This window comes from Epinephelus lanceolatus, chromosome 24 (genome assembly GCF_041903045.1).
Source record: "Epinephelus lanceolatus isolate andai-2023 chromosome 24, ASM4190304v1, whole genome shotgun sequence".
Classification (NCBI taxonomy): Eukaryota; Metazoa; Chordata; class Actinopteri; order Perciformes; family Serranidae; genus Epinephelus; species Epinephelus lanceolatus.
The window spans coordinates 21,163,736-21,185,252 of record NC_135757.1 but is presented as its reverse complement, the minus strand read 5'-3'; the positions used below and the strand labels follow the sequence as shown (position 1 = coordinate 21,185,252).

Sequence of the window (21,517 nt, the reverse complement as noted above, 5' to 3'; positions counted from 1 at the left end):
TTTTTAAAACCTCCACTTTCAACTAAGACTTCAACAACAGTTGACCAAGAGCCGCCTGGGCCTACATGTGAAGATCCGGACATGGAAATACCCGAGAGCAGCTCTGGAATAGCAAGCCCAGCTAACTCCACATCAGATCTCGCTCTGGGGCCGCCGTGGAGCCGGTTGGCCAGCGTGGCCACAACAGAGCCACCAGCGGGGCCATCAGTGGGTAACATTAATGATGATCTTGGCGAAAAGCACTGCTGTCCCAAGCAGCCTGCTTTATCAGAATTTCCCTCAAAAATAATTGGAAACACAAAACGATCACTTATTACAAGTATTCCTGGCTGGAATATTCGGTTAGAAAGGATGCTGTCTTCTGTTTTGCCTGCCTCCACTTCCAGTGTGGAGGATTCATTTCGAAAGGGCGTGAATGACTGAGCAATAAACTGGACAAACATGCAAACTCTGTGGCGCATCTGAACTCCATGGTTAAATGGGATAACTTTAAACAGAGTGCATCTTCAGAATCTATAGCGGCCAAACTGTCTGAGAGCCATAACGCTACTGTTGAGAAGAACAGATCTTATCTGTGTAAAGTCGTGGATATTGTGAGGCTACTGTCTAAACTTGGATTGCCTTTCCGTGGACACAGGGAGGGAAACGAGTCAGAATGTGTCACCTGAGAAGATTGTGGACATTTCCGCAGGATGCAAAAAAAAGGCGTTTACTTCTACACTAGGTAAGACACATGTTATTTAATATGTGTAGGCCTATACTGTATATATTTACGACCATACTGTAACAATTGTTACTGAGTATCATCTAATTGTGATAACAGAGTTTAACTTTATGGTTGACTGCCAGTGTGCTTCAGTTGTGTGCAATCATGTGTGAATACGCTGTGTAGTTTGGTTTTATGTGTGTGTGCGCCTGCGTGCGTGAGAATGCACACAGACAGGTGTGAGCACATTCCTTTGTATACAGTTTAACATGGAACTGGTTCATGCCGTACACTAAATGTTTTAAAAGGACACATGGAAAACGAAAGGCTAACAGTAGCTATAAAACAAAACGATATTTTAACAGACTTGAACTTCATGGTTGGCTGCCAGTGTGCTTCAGTTGTGTGCGCTCATGTGTGATGCGCTGTGCAGTTTGGCTTTATGACAGGCTTGGCACTGTTGTCTGTTATATGTGTAATAGCCTATGTCACAGAATAGTTATATTGCACAGCATTCGGTGTGGACAGCAAAGGAATAATTTCATTGTACAGGGAAATGCGTTTCCTTACTGTGCACATGACAATAAACACTTTGAATCTTGAATCTAGTTGGACTGTGCCCTGACGTAAAAAAAAAAAATGTTTGCCCCCCCTAGCTAAAAAGTCAAACTCCGCCTATGATGTTATGATATGATTTTTGTCACTGCCTCCTACTGCAGCCACCTGATCTCATCCACCTTCCAAGAGAGGCGCAGTTCATCTCGAGCAAAGCCTATTGGCTCTCTGGCTCTGCAGTGGGAATTTTTAATTTTTTGTTTATTGTACTTTCATGAGCAGGAAGTTCTGAGTTATCTGGAAAGCGTTATATGACTCTGTGTCGTGCCTTTGGGATTGCCCTCCTACATTTGAAGTTACACTGTCTCCCTTTTTGTGTCCTTTACTTTTCTTCACACATTGTAGGCTGCTGCTTTTTAATTGTCCACGTTTCCGTATTGCAGCCTGTGGTCGAGGGTGGTGTGCGTGTAGTTATGGCATCCTGAATAGATCTGGCAATCCATGGTTTCTGGTTTCTCATCTTATCATTACAAATCTATAAGCCTCAACATTTATCAAATATAGGCTACATACATATACAACAGTGCAGACTAATTGGCTGTACAGTAGGAACATTTCTGTCATGCTTACTTTAACGACAAAATCTACAGGACAAATCTTCTGAACATCTCCCACAGAGCCACCCCCTGCTTGGTGAGTAATTTGAAACCACCTCATGTATTTCATAACTTCTGCTATACTTTCTCTCACAAAAGGCGTGTGCTCACAAAACTCAACACCCGCCAGGAGAAGTTTGTTGTTTTAATCAGCAATGGCTCTCAATATACCAGGTCTGATAATGATGGTGGCGTTCTATTTGCTTGTGTTGGGAACTGGCATCTGGGCATCTGTGAAATCAAAGAAAATGGAGAAAAACACACAAGGTGGACGGTTAGAGTTTTCTTTTTTGGCTAACCGCAGTGTCAGCTTGTTCGTGGGAGTCTTTACAATGACAGGTAAGTTTTGGTTTGTTTAATATTATGCTTTTATTATTTAAATGCCTGTACATAAGTATCTAGCCTTTTCAACATCTGTGATGATATGTTAAAGAGGTTTCAGTAAACTGGCCCAATACAATTTTGGGTATCTACATTCATGTCAAAATGTTTATTTATGTTAAAGCTTTTCTGAAATTAGAACCTTTTAATGAATATACCTTACATTTCTTTTTCCACCACACCCCACATTAATGATCCAACCCTAATTTTGCATTTATGTGCCAGGCTTTTCCATGTGCGATGGAAAAAAATGTTTGTGCGATGAATTTATTTGCCTAGTAGCACCCGTGCAACAGACTGCTTGCGAGCCGCTTGTGTGTGTGTGTGTGTGTGTCGTCTGTTTTTTTCTCGTTTTTTTCACAAGACGACAAGAGTGTTCACTGCCGTGCATTGTCTGGCAGCCAGGTGAGTTGGTTTATTAGCGTAATGAACGGAGGGAAAGCTCTTGTCATCTAGTGTCTTTGTCCCTGTGGGGGAGGCAGGGCTATGGGCTACACACACACACACACACACACAGTGCAATCTTCGTGAGGGGGAGACGAGGCGTAGAAGAAAACAGAGCATTGAGCATAAGAGAAAGACATGGAACTTGTTCCTAAACCAAATGCCATGGCCCCTATGTGGGAGTGTTTTGGATTTAAACCAAATGACAGAGGGGAGCACAGTAATTTGGACGACCGGTGTACCGGTTTGTTCTACAACCATCTCAACAAAAAGAGCGAATATGACCAACTTAACAGCACACCTGAGAGTGAGAGACTGACAGTCTATTGTTTTGTATTTATAAGGTCTTTATTTATTTATTTTGAATATTTAAATTTTCTTTTTTTGCATTTGTAAATATTCTCGTTAAATAAATGTTTATTTCTCTTTAAAATGGTGTACTTGTGTCCTTATGCCTTTATTATCATTACATAAGTTTAAAAAAAATGGTCTAAAAAGCACAATAATTTCTGACTCAATTAATCGCCCAGCAAAATTTGTTATCGTGACAGGTGCTACAAACTTTCTGGCCTGTGCTACAAAATTATCACCCTCTGTAGCACCAGAGCTTATGGGCTAAAAAAGTTAACGTACATCCCTGTGGGCATATATTTTTTCTCTTGCAGCCACCTGGGTCGGAGGTGCCTTTATCATTGGAATTGCAGAGTCAGTTTATGACCCCACCAGGGGTCTAATCTGGGCTCTTCTGCCTCTGCAAATATCTGTTTCCTTTGTCATCGGTAAGTTTCTTCAATAAGTCAGAGTCTCGATGTAATGCTTTGGAATTTTATCTTTTCATGAGGTGTGTCTCCAGATAAATATGTGTCAAGACGGCATATTAGTGAACCTTTACATCATTTCAGTAGTGTTCAATAAATAAGAAAATCCTGTTTCACAGAGCTGCACTCTAATTACCAGCTAGCCTTTGATCTGAATGGATCTTCCAATAGAATTCTCTTGTTGTGATATTTTGTCTCCAATGTGCAGAAATAATTTTTTTCTTCAACAAGGCAGAGGTAATATTAAAGTTGAAAAAGGGAAAAATGCCAGCACACACAAATGTCCTTTTGGTAAATTTAATAAACCAACTTGGGTGGCAGTACCAGAAAACACAGACGTTTTGACAGAAAGTCTTCTTCAGTATGTAACTCAGGTTACGGAAGTGGCGTTTAAGTATGCTCTAAGTAGTCAGAGCAGGTGTGTGGAAAGACACTTTACACTTCCGCCATACAATATAGTGCTAACTCACAGGCAAAGAATAAACACAATAACAATACCAACAATCTTAAACAAGTATCTCACGGCAAAATAACAGTAGATAACCCAAAAATAGATATACATATGCATAATAAGTTCTGCTCGTACAAAAAGACACTGTGAACAACAGTAAAACATGTGTGCTTAAGGGGGCAGATACTATACGAGCAGAACTTATTATGCATATGTAGAACTTACTATGCATATGTATATCTATTTTTGGGTTATCTACTGCTATTTTGCCGTGACACACTTGTTTAAGATTGTTGTATTGTTATTGTGACACACTTGTTTAAGATTGTTGTATTGTTATTGTGTTTATTGTTTGCCTGTGAGTTGGCACTACATTGTATGGCGGAAGTGTAAAGTGTCTTTCCACACACCTGCTCTGATTGCTTTGAGCGTACTTAAACGCCACTTCCGTAACCTGAGTTACATACTGAAGAAGACTTTTTGTCGAAACGTCTGTGTTTTCTGGTACTGCCACCTAAGTTGGTTTATTAAATTTACCAAAAGGACATTTGTGTGTGCTGGCATTTTTCCCATTTTCGCTGTTTCTGGCTGTGCACCTTTCGAGGGGATTTATTTTGAGAGTGCTTGCTTCTTTCCTACATGATTTTGAACATTAAGGTGTAACAGACATGAAGTTCTGCAAACAGATATTACACTGCAAACAGAGAGTATGGGGTAAATCACAGGATTCACTATGGATTCTGGAGCCTTCTCAAAAAAGCTGATAAAAATGAGAATTTACCCACCTGTGATCACCCACTCATGGGAGCTCCCTCATTTGAATATGCATCACAGGGCAACACATGAGGATGTGGTCATGCTTTATAACGTTTTAACCCAGAGAAGCTCAACTGGCTTCCACCTTGACCAAACTGCAGCTGTTCCAAACTTCGTAAGCGTGCAGCCAACAAGTATTCTCCAAAACCGTGCTCAATCGTACAAAGAGCGATTAGGGACATGTTAAAGAAAAAAAAAAATCTTAGTTTTAGAGAATAAAGTCATATGTCTACGAGAATAAAGTTGCAGATCTACAAAATTAAAGGCAAAATATTAAGAAATTACTTATTATTATTAGATTATTACGTGACATTGTAAATATAATATTACCTGAAATCTTGTTGGTAACACATTATATTACTAGGGTACTACTAAGATGTATATTAGTGTCACCCCCAACACTGTTTGTACATGCTGTGTCGCTTTTTATATCATGTTGCCTAACTTTATGTTCCTAATCTGTGACTTTTTTTCTGCTAAAATTACGAGTTTAATCTTGGAATATTTGACTTAATTCTTCTAGATTTCCAACTTTATTCGCATAGATCAATGACTTTATTCTTGTAGATCAATGACTTCATTCTTGTAGATCTATGACTTTATTCTCGAAATCTAAGATATTTTTTTTGTTTACCCCGCCTTCCAATGATAACACAAAACACCACATATAGCTTGTATTCCACACTGTCCACATAAAAAAAATACCTCAAATTAATCCTGAGAGGCCAACCATTCCAACAGTGTTATTCTCTCTCTTTTTCATCCATTTAAAGGTGGACTGTTTTTTGCAAAGCCAATGAGGGAGAACAATTACATCAGTATAATGGATCCATTTCAGAGGAAGTATGGAAAAGCACTGACTGTGGCTCTTGCCATTATACCAGTCATAGCTGAAGTTTCCTGGACAAGTGCAACACTGGTGTCCTTGGGTACACACATACAAGTACACGCAAACTGACACATTCACTTTCTGACCGATTCAGTCTAATTTTTTAATCATACTTTTTTCACTCTCTGTACTGTTTTCCTTCCACAGGAGCAACCATGAGTGTGGTGTTAGATCTGCCCTTCAGTGTTTGTGTCTGGATCTCTGCTGCAGTGGCAATCATCTACACTGGTCTTGGAGGTCTCTACTCAGTTGCTTCCACTGATATAATCCAAATATCACTGGTGCTTCTTGGCTTGGTGAGTTTTACACTATGAAGGTTAAAGATAATGTGTTTCAATGTCTGCTTCTTTAATGTCCAGTGTGAAGGTTTTAGAGGTATCTATTGGCAGAAAGTGGTCCAACTTTGTTTTCATCACCTGAAAATAAAAATTGTTGTTTCTACAGTAGCCGAGAAAGGACAAATCAAACACTGGCTCTAGATAGGGCTGTTTCCTTTTCCGATTTGGGTGCCAGAGTTCTTCTCTACACTTAAAACATGTGAGAAGTCCGAGTTCTGCAACTTCACCACTAGATGCCACTAAATCCGAAACACTGCATCTTTCAATTAGATTTTGCTGAGTGAGTTCCTCTTTTCACAGTGGCTGTGTGTCCCCTTCGTTCTGGCAAGTGACGTTTATACTGACATCACTAAAACAGCATGGAACCACACGTATCAGGTGTCCTGGCTTGGCCACCTTGAGTCTGATCAAGTCAGGAGATGGATTGATGATTTTCTGGTGTTGGTAAGATGAATCAAAGAACATTATATAGGTGTAAAATACAGCTTTTCTGTTTCCATATGCCATATAAAATTGTTGTTATAAGGACTTCCATGTAATACAATAGGCTTTATCATCTTTCTGAGATCCTGTGTCCTCATATGAGGACATCATATTCTGGGTTTACTTGACATTATAGACCTACTTCATTCTACTCGACTTAGATCTGTTGTCCTCATTCGTGGACACATTTTTGTGCCATCTAGTGGTAGTAAGAGCACAATACACTAATCTATGTAAAAACAAGATGGTAGCCATCTCTGCCAAGTCAGTCTGCAGCTCATCCCAACACAAAAGGGCCAACAAGGTTCAAAACTTGATCACGTTATGGTTGAAACTTGTGTATTTATGATTAATCATGTTTGTAGATGATTGATGATTGATATGGCAACACATTTGACCAATTTTAGCAACAGTAACAAGCTAAGACACTGTTAATTAGGAAGTACTAGTTTGATGACATTGGGACTTTTATTATTGTCTTGTTTGAGGACATTGGGACTTGATTGTTGTTTTGTTTGAAGACAATGGGACTTGTATTATTGTCTTGTTTGAGGACCTTGGGACTTATTATCATTGACAATGTTAAGGTTTTTATACTTATTGGGTCTTAATAATCCCGAATAACTAGGAGAATTTAAAAAAGCATACCAAACAAAAGTTTGGGTCTCAGGAGGTTATTATTATTATTAGGGCCCGAGCGGGAGACCTGCGAGGTCCCTATTGTTTTTCTCCTGATTATTAGGGACCGTGCCCAAAGGCAGAGGACTGCTCACAGAGCAGTCCTCGCCAAAGGCGAGGACCCTATTGTTTTTGCTGCGTTTATTATTCTTTCTCCCGCCGCCTCTTTGAGCTGGAATTTGACCCCCTAAACATGCTCAAAAACTCACCAAAATTGGCACGCATATCAGAACTGGTGAAAATTTTCAGAAAATCATTAAATTAACCCCTAAAGTGCCAAAATGGGCTCTCTAGCGCCACCTAGGCACACAAAAATGGCCGCTACGGCCCGTTGGAACGTCATAGAAACATGAAACCAAAACTGCTGTGTTCGTCTCATCAAGCCCTACAATTCTCGTGCTCACACCCCTGACCTAAATCCAACAGGAAGTGAGCTATTTGCCCTTTCACAGTAAGATTTCGCCTCAAAACTGCTCCTCCTACATCATTTATCGTATCGGCTTCAAACTCGCACACATTACAGATCAACTGGTGCTAATCAGATCTTATTCATAACTTTTTCATTACTCGATTAGTTTGGATTTTATAGGCTCCTAAAGGTGAGATGTCAGAAAAACGTCCTGACGATCTTCGAAACCTGTCCCATAGGAAATGAATGGCAGCAGGGGGGAGAAAGAGACCAATCTTTGGGCTTTTTCTAGCCTTTACAGCGTCTCCATACTTTGTGCTACAGACTCCATTCCAACTCTCAAATGTTGCCACAGGTCTCATCTATTCACTCATGTTTTCATCTTTTTCATATCTTTTACCGTTTTTAATCTGTGCCTCTCAAAGTACCATGAGCAAAAGTGGAGAAATTGTCAGTTTATAATGGGTGTGTATTGCACGGAATGCTGTGAGCTAGAGTGGAGAGGGCTCTAAAAATCCTCTAAAACTTTTGTCTTTAACTCACTGCCATGGCCACAATTTTCACTGTACAGACACAATTTATACCACAAAACGTAGGAAAATTTGTCCTGCTCACAGATATGTTGACATGGAATCTCTCACACGCACACATTTTTGCTGAGTGGCTCCAAAGCGAAGGGAGCGCCGATTTTTTTCTCATTCACTCCCATGTAAACTCAGAGGAGAAATTTCTGGAAACAGCTGGGGTGCAACACATTTGTAACTCGCTCCTCTGACCACATTTTTGACTCTAGAAATATAAAACATGACACATGCGTTCACGAGAAGTGGCTCTCTCTCACAATCACTTTATTTTCTTGATGGGACCAACGGTTTGGGTATGGGAAGAATTTGTTCGAGGAGTTAAAACCCATATTAAACAGCCTTTGCTGATCTGCTCTCTCATGAGCTCTGTGTGTGCCCCTCAAGTGCAGGCAAGTCATTAATCGCCATGACAACGGCTGCACACACAGACACAGCCACAGGGTTCTCTGGTCTGTGTGTCTCACAATCTTTAAAGGACAGATTACAGCAGCAGAAACTTCATTTGAAACAGCAAATACACATTATTAACCCCTAAAGTGCCAAAATGGGCTCTCTAGCGCCACCTAGGCGCACTAAACTGGCCACTGCAGCCCGTAGGAATGTCATAGAAATATCAAACCAAAACTGGTGTTTTTGACTTACAAATCACGCGCTGACACCCATGACTTCAATCCAACAGGAAGTGAGCTACTTGCCCTTTCAAAGTAAGATTTCCTCTCAAACGTGCTCTTAAAAAAACACATCTCCTCCTACACCGTTTATCGTATCGCCTTCAAACAGGCACACGTGCCAGCTCAACTGCTGCTAAACAAATCTTCTTTATAACTTTATCTCTCTCACCATTACTTTTTTTTGATGATTGGACCAACGGTTTGGGTATGGGAAGAACTTGTTCGAAGAGTTAAATCTCCACTAAAAGAGGTCTCCTCTGTGTTCTGTCTGTCTCTCTCTGCTCTTCTGCTAGGTGCACTTACTTAATTACCATGGCAACTGCTGTCACACACAAACTCACATAAACATGATGTGTGTACGTGTCTACATCTTACATGCAGACATGACAGGGGCACAATCTCCATTTTAACCCTTTAGATGCCAGAGTTATTTGAGGAAAATATTCCATTTTCATTTCAACATTTCAAAAGGCTGTGGCTTGAAAGTGGTGAGAGATAAAGGCATACTGTAAATGAGAAAAATATTCATCATGACCCAAAGTTTGTCATGTGAGTAAATTAACTGATCTAATTTGCATATTGTGACATCACTAGGCGGCTGCCATATTGGATCTCAGTAAAACAACATTTTTAACATATTTACACAGTAGATTTATTTTGTTTTGTGTTGTTTTTGTTGTCTCATCCTCAAAATAAAGGAACGGAAATGAGATGGGAGTAAATTAACTCATCTAATTTGCATATTGTGGCGTCACTAGGCGGGGGCCATATTGGATTGAATAAATCTCAGTCAAACATTTTGTACATATTTACACAGTATATTTCTTTTGTTTTGTGTTGATTTTGTCATCTCATCCTCAAAATAAAGGAACAGGAATCAGATGGGAGTAAATTGACTCATCTAATTTGCATACTGTGACATCACTTATACATACCTACAGTTATCCACCTTATTTTCAAACACGGAAGTAAATAGTGATCAACTTCCGTTTTTTTGTGCGTGACTTCCGGTCAGCCGCTTTCCCTCATGCTTTCCCTTACCGGAGCTAACAGTGCAAGCTAATTTTTTTTTCAATTTTCAGTTGTTTATGTTAGTCAATCAGTTAGTTAGTTAGTTAGTTAGTTAGTCTGTGTATTTTGTATAGATAACTGTGCCCACGTTTCCGTTATAACGGAAATTTATTCCCTCTAAACGCAAATAAATCGCACGTCAATCATAAACTATGAACCAAAAAAGCATAATCTATCCCGAGTGAGACAAACTGCTTGATCCCCGTCTCCAGTGTACCAGCAGAGAACCTGCAGAACCGAATCAGCGAAAAAACACAACGGGCTAAGCCTCTCTACGTGAGCAGCTGAAGCTGCGGCTTGCACCCTCGACACACGGACACACAGACGGTGCTTCTGCATGCCAGCCACACGTGTGCGCAACTGTGAGAAATAAATATGTGAGGTGTTCGCTGCTTTTCTATCTTTTTTTCCCTTTTCTTTCTTTCTTTCTGTCAGCGACATACACTCCTAACACAGAACGGGTTGTTTTAATTGACTGAGTTGATCATTAAGCCATAGTGATGCGCGGATCGGCTCTGATAGCACCCGAATCAGCATGTACACATCAACCATCCAGCCGTTACAACATGATTGAGCTAGCAAAGCAGTTTTGTGTTGCTATGTGTGGTATTTATTCAGTTTTGGGAAATCACGATGTCTAGAAAGCATCAGTGGCTGCAGCTGACAGGGACAGCTAACGTTAACACTAGCAGCAAAGCTAACATCAGGATCGTCATCCGTTAAAAGCCTCCCGTTGTCGGATACGACATGAAACTACTCCAATTAACTCAATCATGTTGTAACTAAGACATCCACTGGAGAAAATATTTTTTTTTACGGGCCACTTTGTGAGTTTAGTGAGTTATTACAGACACGGCTAACAGCTAACAGCTAACGGTTAGCCCAGCTAATCTACGATAACCATGTTATTAATTACACACAGAGAAAATACTAATGTTTGTTCAGTCATTGTGTTTATAGACTTTACAAACATCAGATTAGTCTAAACGGTGATATAGTGACGTGAAAAATGTGATATATACATATATATATATAGCTAAACTCACCAAGGTAAACAACAAGGCAATTCCCATTTACACAGTGGTAAGAGTGCTGGACCGGAAGTGTCGCACAAAAAAACGGAAGCTGGCTGCGTTCTGTTTTGCCTCCGTGTTTCCGTGAAAAATAAGGTGGATAGAAAGCATTCAACCATCAAACCATTCAGCTCTGTAAGGATTTTCTGATGTTTGTGGCAATATGCTTGATATTTCTAAATAATTGACAATGATGACATATGCTAGGGGCCGAAACGGGCAAGAGTGCGAGGTCCCGCCAAACGCTGCTTGCAGCTTTAATTTATTTATTTATTTATTTTTTTCTTCCGCCCATATGATCGCATTTTTCACTGCCTGAACATATCCCAAAACTCACCAAACTTGGAATATAAGTCACACCTGGCGAAAAATTTTATAATCTATTGTCGTCCTGAATTTCCACCACTAGGTGGCGCTATTAAGGAAAGTGCGTTTTGGCTGATAACTCCCATATACTTTGTGGCACATTCAAACACCTTATATCCACGCGTTCAGTGAATTGTGCTGAATCTTGTGGTATAGGCCACGCCCATTTCCGTCTACCGTTTTTTTCCCGCAAATTCGCAAAATGTCGCAAACCCACTTTTTCGAACTCCTCCCTGGCAATTTCACCTATTGGCATGAAACTTCGCAAACAGCATCTGTGGATCCTCCCGACAAAAAGTTATTAAAAGAATTTTGATATTCCAAAGAATACTGAAGTTATTTATTAACAACTTTCTGCAGATTTCGTTCTAAACAGAAGTGCTGCATATCTCCACATTGGTATATACGAATGACATGAAACTCAGGTTACCACTTCCCCATGAGCCCCTGAGGCTCTGTGCAAAGTTTTGGGTGATGACCACAAGGTGGCGCTCTTTAAATTGAAGTATTTTATATCTCAACATTGGTTGGGCGGATTAACAGGAAACTTGGTATAATTATTGTCAATGCCCTCCTGAGGATATGTGATGAAGGACTTACTGATCCGCCACTAGGTGGCGCTCTGGTGGCTGTCTAATTTAATATTTGGCACTGTGCCAACACCATAACACTCATGGAAATAAAATTGATAGGGGTGATAAAGACTGGCCCCTGGAACTCACACACCAAAAATGACCAGCAGGTGGCGCAATTTTCAATGCAAAAGCGTTTTTGGCTAATAACTCCCACATAATATGTTGCACATTGTTAAACCTTCTATTTACGTGTTCTCTGAATTCAGCTGAATTGTGTGGTGTAAGCCACGCCCACTTTCGTGGTAACTTTCCATTCGCTAAATCGCCACATATGAAAAACGTACTTTTTCGAACTCCTAGGAAATTTTCTGATTTGCACCAAACTTTGCATGAAGCATCTGTGGACCCTTCTGACAAAAACTTATCAAAACAATTTTGATCATCCAAAAAACACCCAAAATATAAAACAACAAATTCCTGCACATTGTGTTCAAAACAGACAGTCTTTCATATCTTGACCAAATACAGTCCAATTACCACAACACTTTTGCTAATTGTGTTCCATGGCCCGATGAGGGATTGTGCAAAATTTGGTGCAAATCGGCCAATAGGTGGCGCTCTGGTGGCAGTCTAATTAGTGTGAATGGCAGTAAATTGGAAAATCTTCAAATCCTCTTCAAAACTCATCGATTTTCAACCTCTTCTTGTCCCTCATACTTTGAGCTAGAGACACCATGTCAACTTTTAAAGAGTCAGAAGACCTTGAACTATTGGGCATGTATTCAGCTTCTACTTTTTGGAAAAATACATATGTGGGTTGGGTGCCTACCTGTATACTGGAAATGTAAGTAAGAGATAACGTTTATGTTTTTTATTTATTACAACTGACAAGACATCTAGGTGTAGGCCCCCCAACGGCAGCATGCCCTGACGCGCGTAGACTGCGAGGGCCCGTTCATCGCTGCTTGCAGCTTTAATTATTATTATTATTATTACTGTTGTTGTTTTTTATTATGGACATGTATTGATGCCAAGACAGAAAAAAAATGTATCAGTATCAGGTAAGTTTCTTGGTACAACAAGATTTTTTTTCAAGTTTTTACAAGTTTTAAGACATTTTCATGTTATAACAATAGTTCTTGTAAAAAACAAAACAAAAAAACAAAACAAAACAAAAGCTTTTCTTGTTCTAACAATAAACTATTTATCTTCTTATTACCCAGCCAACATTTGCATTTGTGGCCCATGTGGGTAGTAAATGGGCGAAACTTGATTAAGTTCGGCTTCATGCTTGAGACATGGCAAGATTTTGCTGTTATTTAACGCAGTGGATGATATTGTGATAAAGATGTGTATTGTTGGCCTAAACTAAAAAGGATTTAAGTGATTCTCTGTCAAAATCAGTTGGGATAGGTGTGTAGAAAAAGCTGTTTGCAGCTGTTTGGGAGTAGCCATAACTGTCAGAACTGAGGCTTGGAAACTATCCTACGCCTGATGACACCTCTCTGCTTCACCTCACCTCAGATTGCCTTCGAAACAAAAAACAACCATTTATTTTTCATCCACGAAGAAAAAGTCTTGGTCTTAAGCCTCACTGTCAGCACTAGAAACCGACAACAAACTTAAGTCTTAAGATCTCAGACTATAACCACAGTCATATGCCTGTTTAATCAAAGTACAAATGTACGAACGGACTTTACCCAGTATGGCTTTATAAATGAACAAATGCCAGTGACTGAGCCTTCAAAAGGTCAAAGATGGCCCACCATCCCTGAAATAAAGCGTACAGTAATAAGTGAGGGCTTTATAGTTTGTAACAAATCTCAGTGCACTATGATATGCAGTATCTAACATGTGCAAACAATGTGCAGATGCATTTATGTACAACAGATCACCATAATCCAGAACAGGTAAAAACATAGTAGCAACCAGTCTTTTCCTGGCCTCAAAGGAGAAACAGGACTGGTTTCTGAAATAAAACCCAAACTTTAGCCTCAGCTTTTTAAGAACATTATCAACCTGAGGTTTAAAAGACAGAGAGTCATCCAGTCAAATACTGAGATATTTGTAACAAGTGACAACCTCTAGCTTCTTTCCCTGAGCAGTAATAACATCAGGAGAGTTCACATGCTTCTTCCTAGCATTTGAGAAATGCATTAACTTAGTTTTATCAGCATTTTAAATTAGCTTTAGTTGTGAAAGCTGAATTTGGATAACTTTAAAGACAGCCTGTAATTTGCTCTGTAATGGATGAGCTGGCACAATTTGTCACTGTGCCAACCACATGTTGGTCTGATAATAATTAATTAATGGTCAGCTGTTGTAACTGGCTGTTGGATATTTGATCTAGAAACAGCTGTTCTCCATTTAAACGTTAGTTTTATATTATAATAATACGTCAAGTTATCACGTTGTAACATGACACATTTCATGTTCTAACGTGATGAATGATCACGTTATAATGTTAAACATTTCACATCACAAGAAAAATGGTATATTCTTACAAGAAAAGTTTCTTCTCATAATAAAACTATATGAAGGCCTGTCTCGCACCTGATCTGGTATAAAACTGGGTTGTTTGCTACCCACTTGAGTTAACGTTAGTTAGCTGCTTCGATCGCATGTACAAATATAACTGTTTAAATGTTAGCTCATTTCATTTTACTGACACCATGAGCACCAGAGAACACTGGAATTCATTCAGATTTACAAGCGCGATGAAAAACAAGTAGTTCTCTGTAGCTGTCATAAAGTCAGAATATGTGTCCATTTTTTGATTAACCTGTACGTTATCCATATTCCTGTAGTCCATAAGGATCATCAAGGATGATCAAAAGAATCAAAAATGTTTTTCTAATAAATGAATCCAAGTAACTAATATTGTTTTAACAGGATAAGGTGGTGTTGTGTCAGTATGCTGGGTGCCATAATCTGCAAGTGCTGTGAAACAAGTGTCATAACATAACACATAACTGATGTAATTTGAAGCCTAATTTTTATCTCACCTTTGCTGTGCAATAGTTTTGTGTAAAAGTAATTAAAGGCCTGTCCTAAATATAAGCGCATTGAATTCAGTGATTTAAGCAGAAAATAGCCCGGGCTGTTAATTGAAGTTTTACTGTAATATGATAAATTTGTATGACATACCATAAAACATAAGTTATTAGTCCCGGTCCCGGCTATTATTTGCTTAAATCACTGAAATCAACAGGCCTCAATTTGGGACAGGCCTTTAATTCCTTCCACACAAAACTGTTGCTTAGCAAAGATGGGAAATACAATCAAATTGTTTACTTAAACCAGTATGAATATTACTTCTATAAAAAAAATAGGTATAGAATAACATATCAATTATGAATCATTCATCTGATCTAGCTCCAACAGACAGCGTATCAGAGAGAGAGTGAGTTATGACACTCGAGCATTACAGCACCCGGCATACCAACACAGCACCACTTTATCCTCTAAACAATATTCACAACTTGGGTTAATTTTCTGTGGCGAGGAGGAGGAGTAAGGATAGTAAAGCTAAGGTTGTCAACAACGCCACCCTGGGAATTTCACCCAGAGAATTATTTTTGCAATACAAGGCACACAGGTACGTTTACTCAAGAGGCGTGAGACGTGGTTCCAATTGATAAAAATACACTTTATTAAACAAATTGGGTAAAAACCATAATTAAAAATGTCACGCAGGGAGGGGAAAAGGAAACTGATCAGGGCTGAGGCCTAGTTGATGGACGGGGCCTAGTGCAGGGGAAGGATCCACCAAAAAAAAACAGAAATCAACTTATATCACCGGACACACGTGGCAGACACACACTCAGTGAAGTAACCCACTCCCAGGAACACAGCAGACAAGACAGAAGGGTGCCAACACCAGATCACCAACACCGCCACCACCGGCCTCCAGCCACTGAAAAGAGGGGAAGATAAAACAAATTAATGGGGTTGCAACAAAAACACAAAGCAAAATCTAACAAAATTATAATTAAAGGGGCAGGGCACAAACTTAAACTCAACAAAATATATCAACCAATAACTACCCAATTCGGATTCAAACAAATATAGCCCAAACAAAAAAGAAAATAAGGCTAAAGAACAGAAAAACAAAACAGTTTCCTAATTGCATCAAGGACCTTTCAAATTAATTCAATTAATTAGCAAATGAGTTACACAAACAGACCGAATCAAGTTCAACCCAAACAAAACATACAAATAAACCTATACAAATAAGCAAAAATAATGGTGGAAACCCACGCTTTCACACATGCATTCCATATAAATAGAGAACCATGCCCCGGCGTGCGGCCGAGCAACTGCCCGCACCGGACGTTGAAACAGTCACCAAGGGTCTATTTTGTTGAAGCAGAGCTACAAAGTGGTTTATAAGACCGCCGCGTGGCGCTGTGCCATAAAAGCGAAGCCGCAGCAGAGACACGCCGCAGACGCGGTGGAGGCAAAGCAGCAGCCACAGCGGAGACAAAACAGCAGACAAAACAGCAGAAGCAGGGGAGACAGCAGCAGCCGCAGTGGAGACAAAACAGCAGAAGCAGGGGAGGCAGCAGCAGCCGCAGTGGAGACAAAACAGCAGAAGCAGGGGAGGCAGCAGCCGCAGTGGAGACAAAACAGCAGCGCCCCAATAAGCTGGTTACAGTAATTCCTAATCAAGAAAAATATTATTAGCAATATTAAGTACACTGATGATGACGCGGTGCACGTTATGCTACACATACATACCTTTTTAGCAGCGATGGACACACACACACACGAGAGGAGGGAGGGAGAGAGGACCCCTGGCAGCCACCAGCATTTACCTGTGATCACACTAGCATTAGCCACCGGACAGCATCAACCATACCGCAGAGAGAGGACACCTACCACAGACACACGCAGCAGCGCATACAGGGGGCCGGAGAGGTGACGGAGGCGCAAAGGAAGAACTGTCTTCTTCTTCTTCTTCTTCTTCTTCTTCTTCTTCGTGGAGTTTAACGGCGGTTGGCCACCTTTACAACGGGCATTACCGCCACCTTCTGACCCGGGTGTGGGTCAGGCTCCAATAACCCTACTTGCTCATTTCCTTGCCCTAAGTAAATAAATAGAAATAAATTGTTTAATTAACTAACAAAAAATATATAAAAATATAAATAAATAAATAAATAAAAATACAAATAAATAAAATAAAAAAAACTAAATTAATTAATTAAATAATAATATAATTAAATAAATAATAATAATAGTTACATATTTCCTACATCCCTTATCCTTATATTCTGTCATACACCCCTATGCTCTTCAGAAACTCCACCACCATCTTCAATTTAGCCCCACTGCCCTCACTGAGTATATCTTTTAGCTCAAATCCCAGGATCCCCATACTTCTCATCTTGTCCCTCATCTTTCTCCTATGTTCTTCATATGCCCTACACCACAGCAATACATGTTCCACTGATTCTTCCTCCTCCCCACACCTCTCACATAACCCTGACTGGTGCCTCCCTATCATCTTCAGTGTTTTATTCAGCGCACAGTGTCCCAACCTTAGCCTCATCCATACTATTTCATCCCTCCTGCTGCCACTCCTGACCCCCTGCCCTTTAACACTACTCTGCACTTGGTAGAAGTGCCGACCCTTCTCTTCCTTATCCCATCTAGCCTGCCACAACTGATTTGCCTTTTCCCAAATTATCCCCTTTGCCTCTGCTTTACTAATCCTAATATGCATATCTACTCTCTCCTTCTTTAGAGCCCTCTTAGCTAACACATCTGCCTCTTCATTGCCCCCCACTCCTATATGTGCAGGAACCCACAGAAATCTCACAATACTACCCTGACTCACACACCGAGTCACACACATCAAAATTTCATATAGCAAGCCCTGCCTGCTTCCAGAATGGAAGGACCTTAAGCTAGTTAACACTGAAGCCGAGTCACAGCATATTAACACCCTCTCCACCCGAGCATGCTTAGCCCATCTGAGCGCCATCAGCACAGCTACCATCTCCACAGTGTACACACTCAGTCTGTTCGTAGTCCTACAGTTAAGTGACACCCCCTTCTCTGGAACAATTACTCCAAACACTGTCACCCCGGTCTCCATGTCCTTCGATCCATCTGTAAATATCAGAGTAAAATCCCTATAAGAAACCTGAGTGAGACTCTTAAAGACCCCTACCAAATCCACCCCTCTTCCAGTCTTTTTCTCCTCCAACAGCCGCCAATCCACTACAGGCCACTCCAACATCCAGGGAGCCACGACTGGGTACACCACCGATGGGCATAACCGTAACCCCCCTACTCCAAACTCTCCTGCCACATCCTTACCTACTCGGCCAAAGTTCTTCTTTCTACTCTTTCCATTCTCCCAGCAGTCCCTTAGCACCCCCATAGTAGGGTGAGAGTCTCCATGTCCCTGCAAACTAGACCAGTAATTAGCCATCAGCTGTCCCCTTCTTATTTCCAGTGGCATTTCATTCATGGCCACTTGCAGAGCAGATACTGACGAAGACTTAAATGCCCCACTGCAGATCCTTAAAGCCTGGGCCTGAAGCACATCCAGTTTCCTGAGGTGTGTCTGGGCCGCCGACCCATACACCAAACAGCAATAGTCCAGCACCGACCTCACCAGTGACACATACACTGCCCTCAAAGCCTCACAACTAGCCCCCCAACTCCTACCTGCTAAGCACCTCATCACATTCAACACCTTTTTTCCCCTTTCTCCTATCCTCTTAACATGGCTTTCCCACGTCAGACGAGCATCAAATACCACCCCCAAATACTTAAAAGACTCAACCCTCTCCAGCTCTTGCCCATATAACCTGAGCTTGAGACCATCTTCCACCTTCTTCCTTGTGAAGAACACAGTCTGCGTCTTCTCCACTGAGAACCTGCAGCCCCATTTCAACCCCCACTGCTCTACTTCATCTATTGCTTCCTGCACCTTCCTTACCCCATTTTCCAAACATCTCCCCCTTTTCCAGAGAGCCCTATTGTCAGCAAACAGGGACCTCCCTATGTCCCCCTGTACCCCAGCAAAAATGTCATTAATCATTATAGTAAAGAGAAGAGGACTGATGACACTCCCCTGAGGAGTCCCGTTACTGATCTGGAACTGACTGGACAAAACAGAGCCAATCCGAACCTGAATCTTTCTGTCAGTTAAAAAATCTCTAATCCAATTAAACATTCTCCCACCTATTCCCAACTTGTGCAATTTTATCAGCAGACCTTCTCTCCACATCATGTCATAAGCCTTCTCTATATCAAAAAATACAGCTATCACTGACTCCTTGTTAGCCTGGGCTCTCCTTACCTCATCCTCTAGTCTAATCACAGCATCCATGGTGTTTCTTCCTCTCCTAAAACCACACTGATAACCCGCCATTACACCTCTCCTCTCCAGCACATAATATAACCTGTCTGTCACCATCCTCTCCATCACTTTGCAAATATTAGAAGTCAAAGCTATTGGTCTGTAGCTAGATGGTAATGTAGGGTCCTTGCCTGGTTTCCGGACCGGCACCTACCACTGCTTCTTTCCACCCCTGCGGCAGTTTCCCCTCCTCCCACACTCTGTTGTAGATATACAACAACGCCCCCAAAGCCTCATCCCCCAGGTTTTGCAGCATTTTATAACACACCCTATCTTTGCCAGGAGAAGTGGGCTTGGACTTATTTATAGCTCTTACCATCTCTGCTAACGTAAAAGGTTCATCAAGAATATCCCTTCCCCTCTCCTTCCTACCTACCACACCTGGATGGAGGCTCAAGGTAGCTTCCCTCCTCCTTATTCCTTCTTCAGACAGATTCTTCAGATCAGACCCCCCATCTTCTTTATCATCCCCCACACTTCTCCCACTGGCGTTGTCCGCCCTATTCCACTACAATACCCCCTCCAGGCTGCTCTCTTTGCCCTCCTCACTATCTTCCTCAGAAGTGCCTGGGCTCTTTTATACTGGAACAGATGCTGTTGGGAAAGTGTCTTCTTAACTAACCTAAATGCCCTATTCCTTTCCCTCACCGCCTGCTGACACTCCTCAGACCACCATGGGACCAGCTTCCTCTCCCTCCCACCCCTACTCTGAGGTATCGCTCTCTCTGCTGCCTCTATAACCCCCGATGAGAAACCCTTATTTACCTCATCAACATCCACCAATAAGTCAGTCTTACCTAAAATCTCTTCACTAGTCATCTTAAATAAACTCCAGTCCGCCTTACCTAACACCCACCGAGTGTTACCACCCCCTACACCCCCCTCCACCCGACCACCTAGCGTGCACAATACGGGATAGTGATCACTACCTACAGTAGACTCAGACCAAACCTCCCACTGACTCACCCCAGCGAGCAGGGCAGTAACCAATGTCAGGTCCAACACAGACTCATTACCAGTCGCCCAGTTTAACCTAGTTCCCCTACCATCATTAAGGCACACTAATTCTCTCTCGTCCATTAGTTCTTCTATCCTTGCTCCATTCACATCTGTCTGAAATCCCCCCCACAGAGTGCTGTGAGCATTAAAGTCAGCGCACCAAACCACCCTACTTCTTCTGTCCCTTAACCTCTAACAATCGCTCTAACGCCAGCCTCTTACAAGGATTATAGTAGTTAATCACCACCATCTCCACTCCTGTATCCCATATTTCCACTACAATATATTCAAGATCCACCCCCAGTTCCAGTACCCTAAAGGAAACACCTAGCCTAATTAAAGTAAGACACCCTCCACCCCTACCACCATCCTCTCTGTCCCTACGCACCCCAGTATACCCATATAGCACATAATCCAGATTCGGCTTTAGCCAAGTTTCTTGAATACAAATGATGTCAGGTTTGCAATCCAGTTCCCTCACAAAATGCTTAAACTCCTGGCCGTTGGCCAGTAAGCTCCGAGCATTCCACTGTAAGAGAACCACCATGAATGTTAAGAGTTCTGTAAGTCCCATGCAGCCTGTAGGTCCCTCTGTATCTCCTTCCATGACAGCCCCTCTACTCCCAGGTGACTCACCGCTGTTTTAACCACTAGCTGGATCTTAGCTGTTTTAGACGTGACCCCATATGTGCAGTTTATCACACCTGCTACGAAGGTGACCAGAGCTTTCTTATCTATATAAATCCTGTCAGAAACCTGTCTCTCTACCTCCTGAACGACCACCTTCCTCGACTCATTCCTGATGGTCTCTGTGCCTTGTCCTCTCACCACCCTCACAGCTTCAGCATATGAGAGTCCTCCCTCAGCCCTCACCTTTTGGACTTGTGACTCCCTCCTTAAAACCTCACAACCCCCAAATGCCACTTTATGATCTCCCCCACAGTTACAACACTTGGGCGGCACCCCATTTCCACACTCCCCATAGCCATGGCCCCCCCCACCTCTGGCACACCTCCTCTCCTCCTAACAGTTCTGGGCTGTATGGCCAAACCGCTGGCAGTTGTAACATCTCAGCAGCCTTGGCACATAAGCCCTGACTGGATAGTTTACAAAACCCAGCAGCACTCTACCAGGCAGCACCTGCCCCTCAAATTCAAGCAAAACCGCCTCACTATCCGT

The 21,517-nt window shown here is 41.5% G+C and overlaps 2 protein-coding genes across 7 annotated transcripts in view; one reads left to right on the top strand and one right to left on the bottom strand.

Moving 5' to 3' along the window:
* Nucleotides 1-232: 232 nt before the first annotated feature.
* LOC117249801 (high-affinity choline transporter 1-like) overlaps nucleotides 233-21,517 on the top strand; it is a 30,008-nt gene continuing 8,723 nt past the window's right edge. Inside the window, exons 1-5 of the mRNA XM_033615531.2 lie at nucleotides 233-2,256; nucleotides 3,408-3,521; nucleotides 5,601-5,756; nucleotides 5,864-6,012; nucleotides 6,355-6,498. Coding sequence (XP_033471422.1) covers nucleotides 2,073-2,256; nucleotides 3,408-3,521; nucleotides 5,601-5,756; nucleotides 5,864-6,012; nucleotides 6,355-6,498 — 747 coding nt within the window. The 5' untranslated portion in view covers nucleotides 233-2,072. The remainder of the gene's footprint in view (nucleotides 2,257-3,407; nucleotides 3,522-5,600; nucleotides 5,757-5,863; nucleotides 6,013-6,354; nucleotides 6,499-21,517) is intronic.
* Nucleotides 15,593-19,200, bottom strand: LOC117249802 (uncharacterized). Of its 6 annotated transcripts, none has more exons than XM_078165798.1 (3): nucleotides 16,846-19,200; nucleotides 16,705-16,781; nucleotides 15,593-16,627 (listed from the first exon to the last, which is right to left on the bottom strand). In XM_078165798.1, the coding sequence occupies exon 1, from the start codon at nucleotides 19,151-19,153 to the stop codon at nucleotides 17,231-17,233; it is 1,923 nt and encodes a 640-aa protein (XP_078021924.1). In that variant the 5' UTR covers nucleotides 19,154-19,200; the 3' UTR covers nucleotides 15,593-16,627; nucleotides 16,705-16,781; nucleotides 16,846-17,230. The 6 variants fall into 6 exon arrangements, with proteins under 6 accessions (XP_078021924.1, XP_078021925.1, XP_078021922.1 ...); XM_078165799.1 differs by having other exon boundaries at nucleotides 15,593-15,880; XM_078165796.1 differs by having other exon boundaries at nucleotides 16,705-19,200.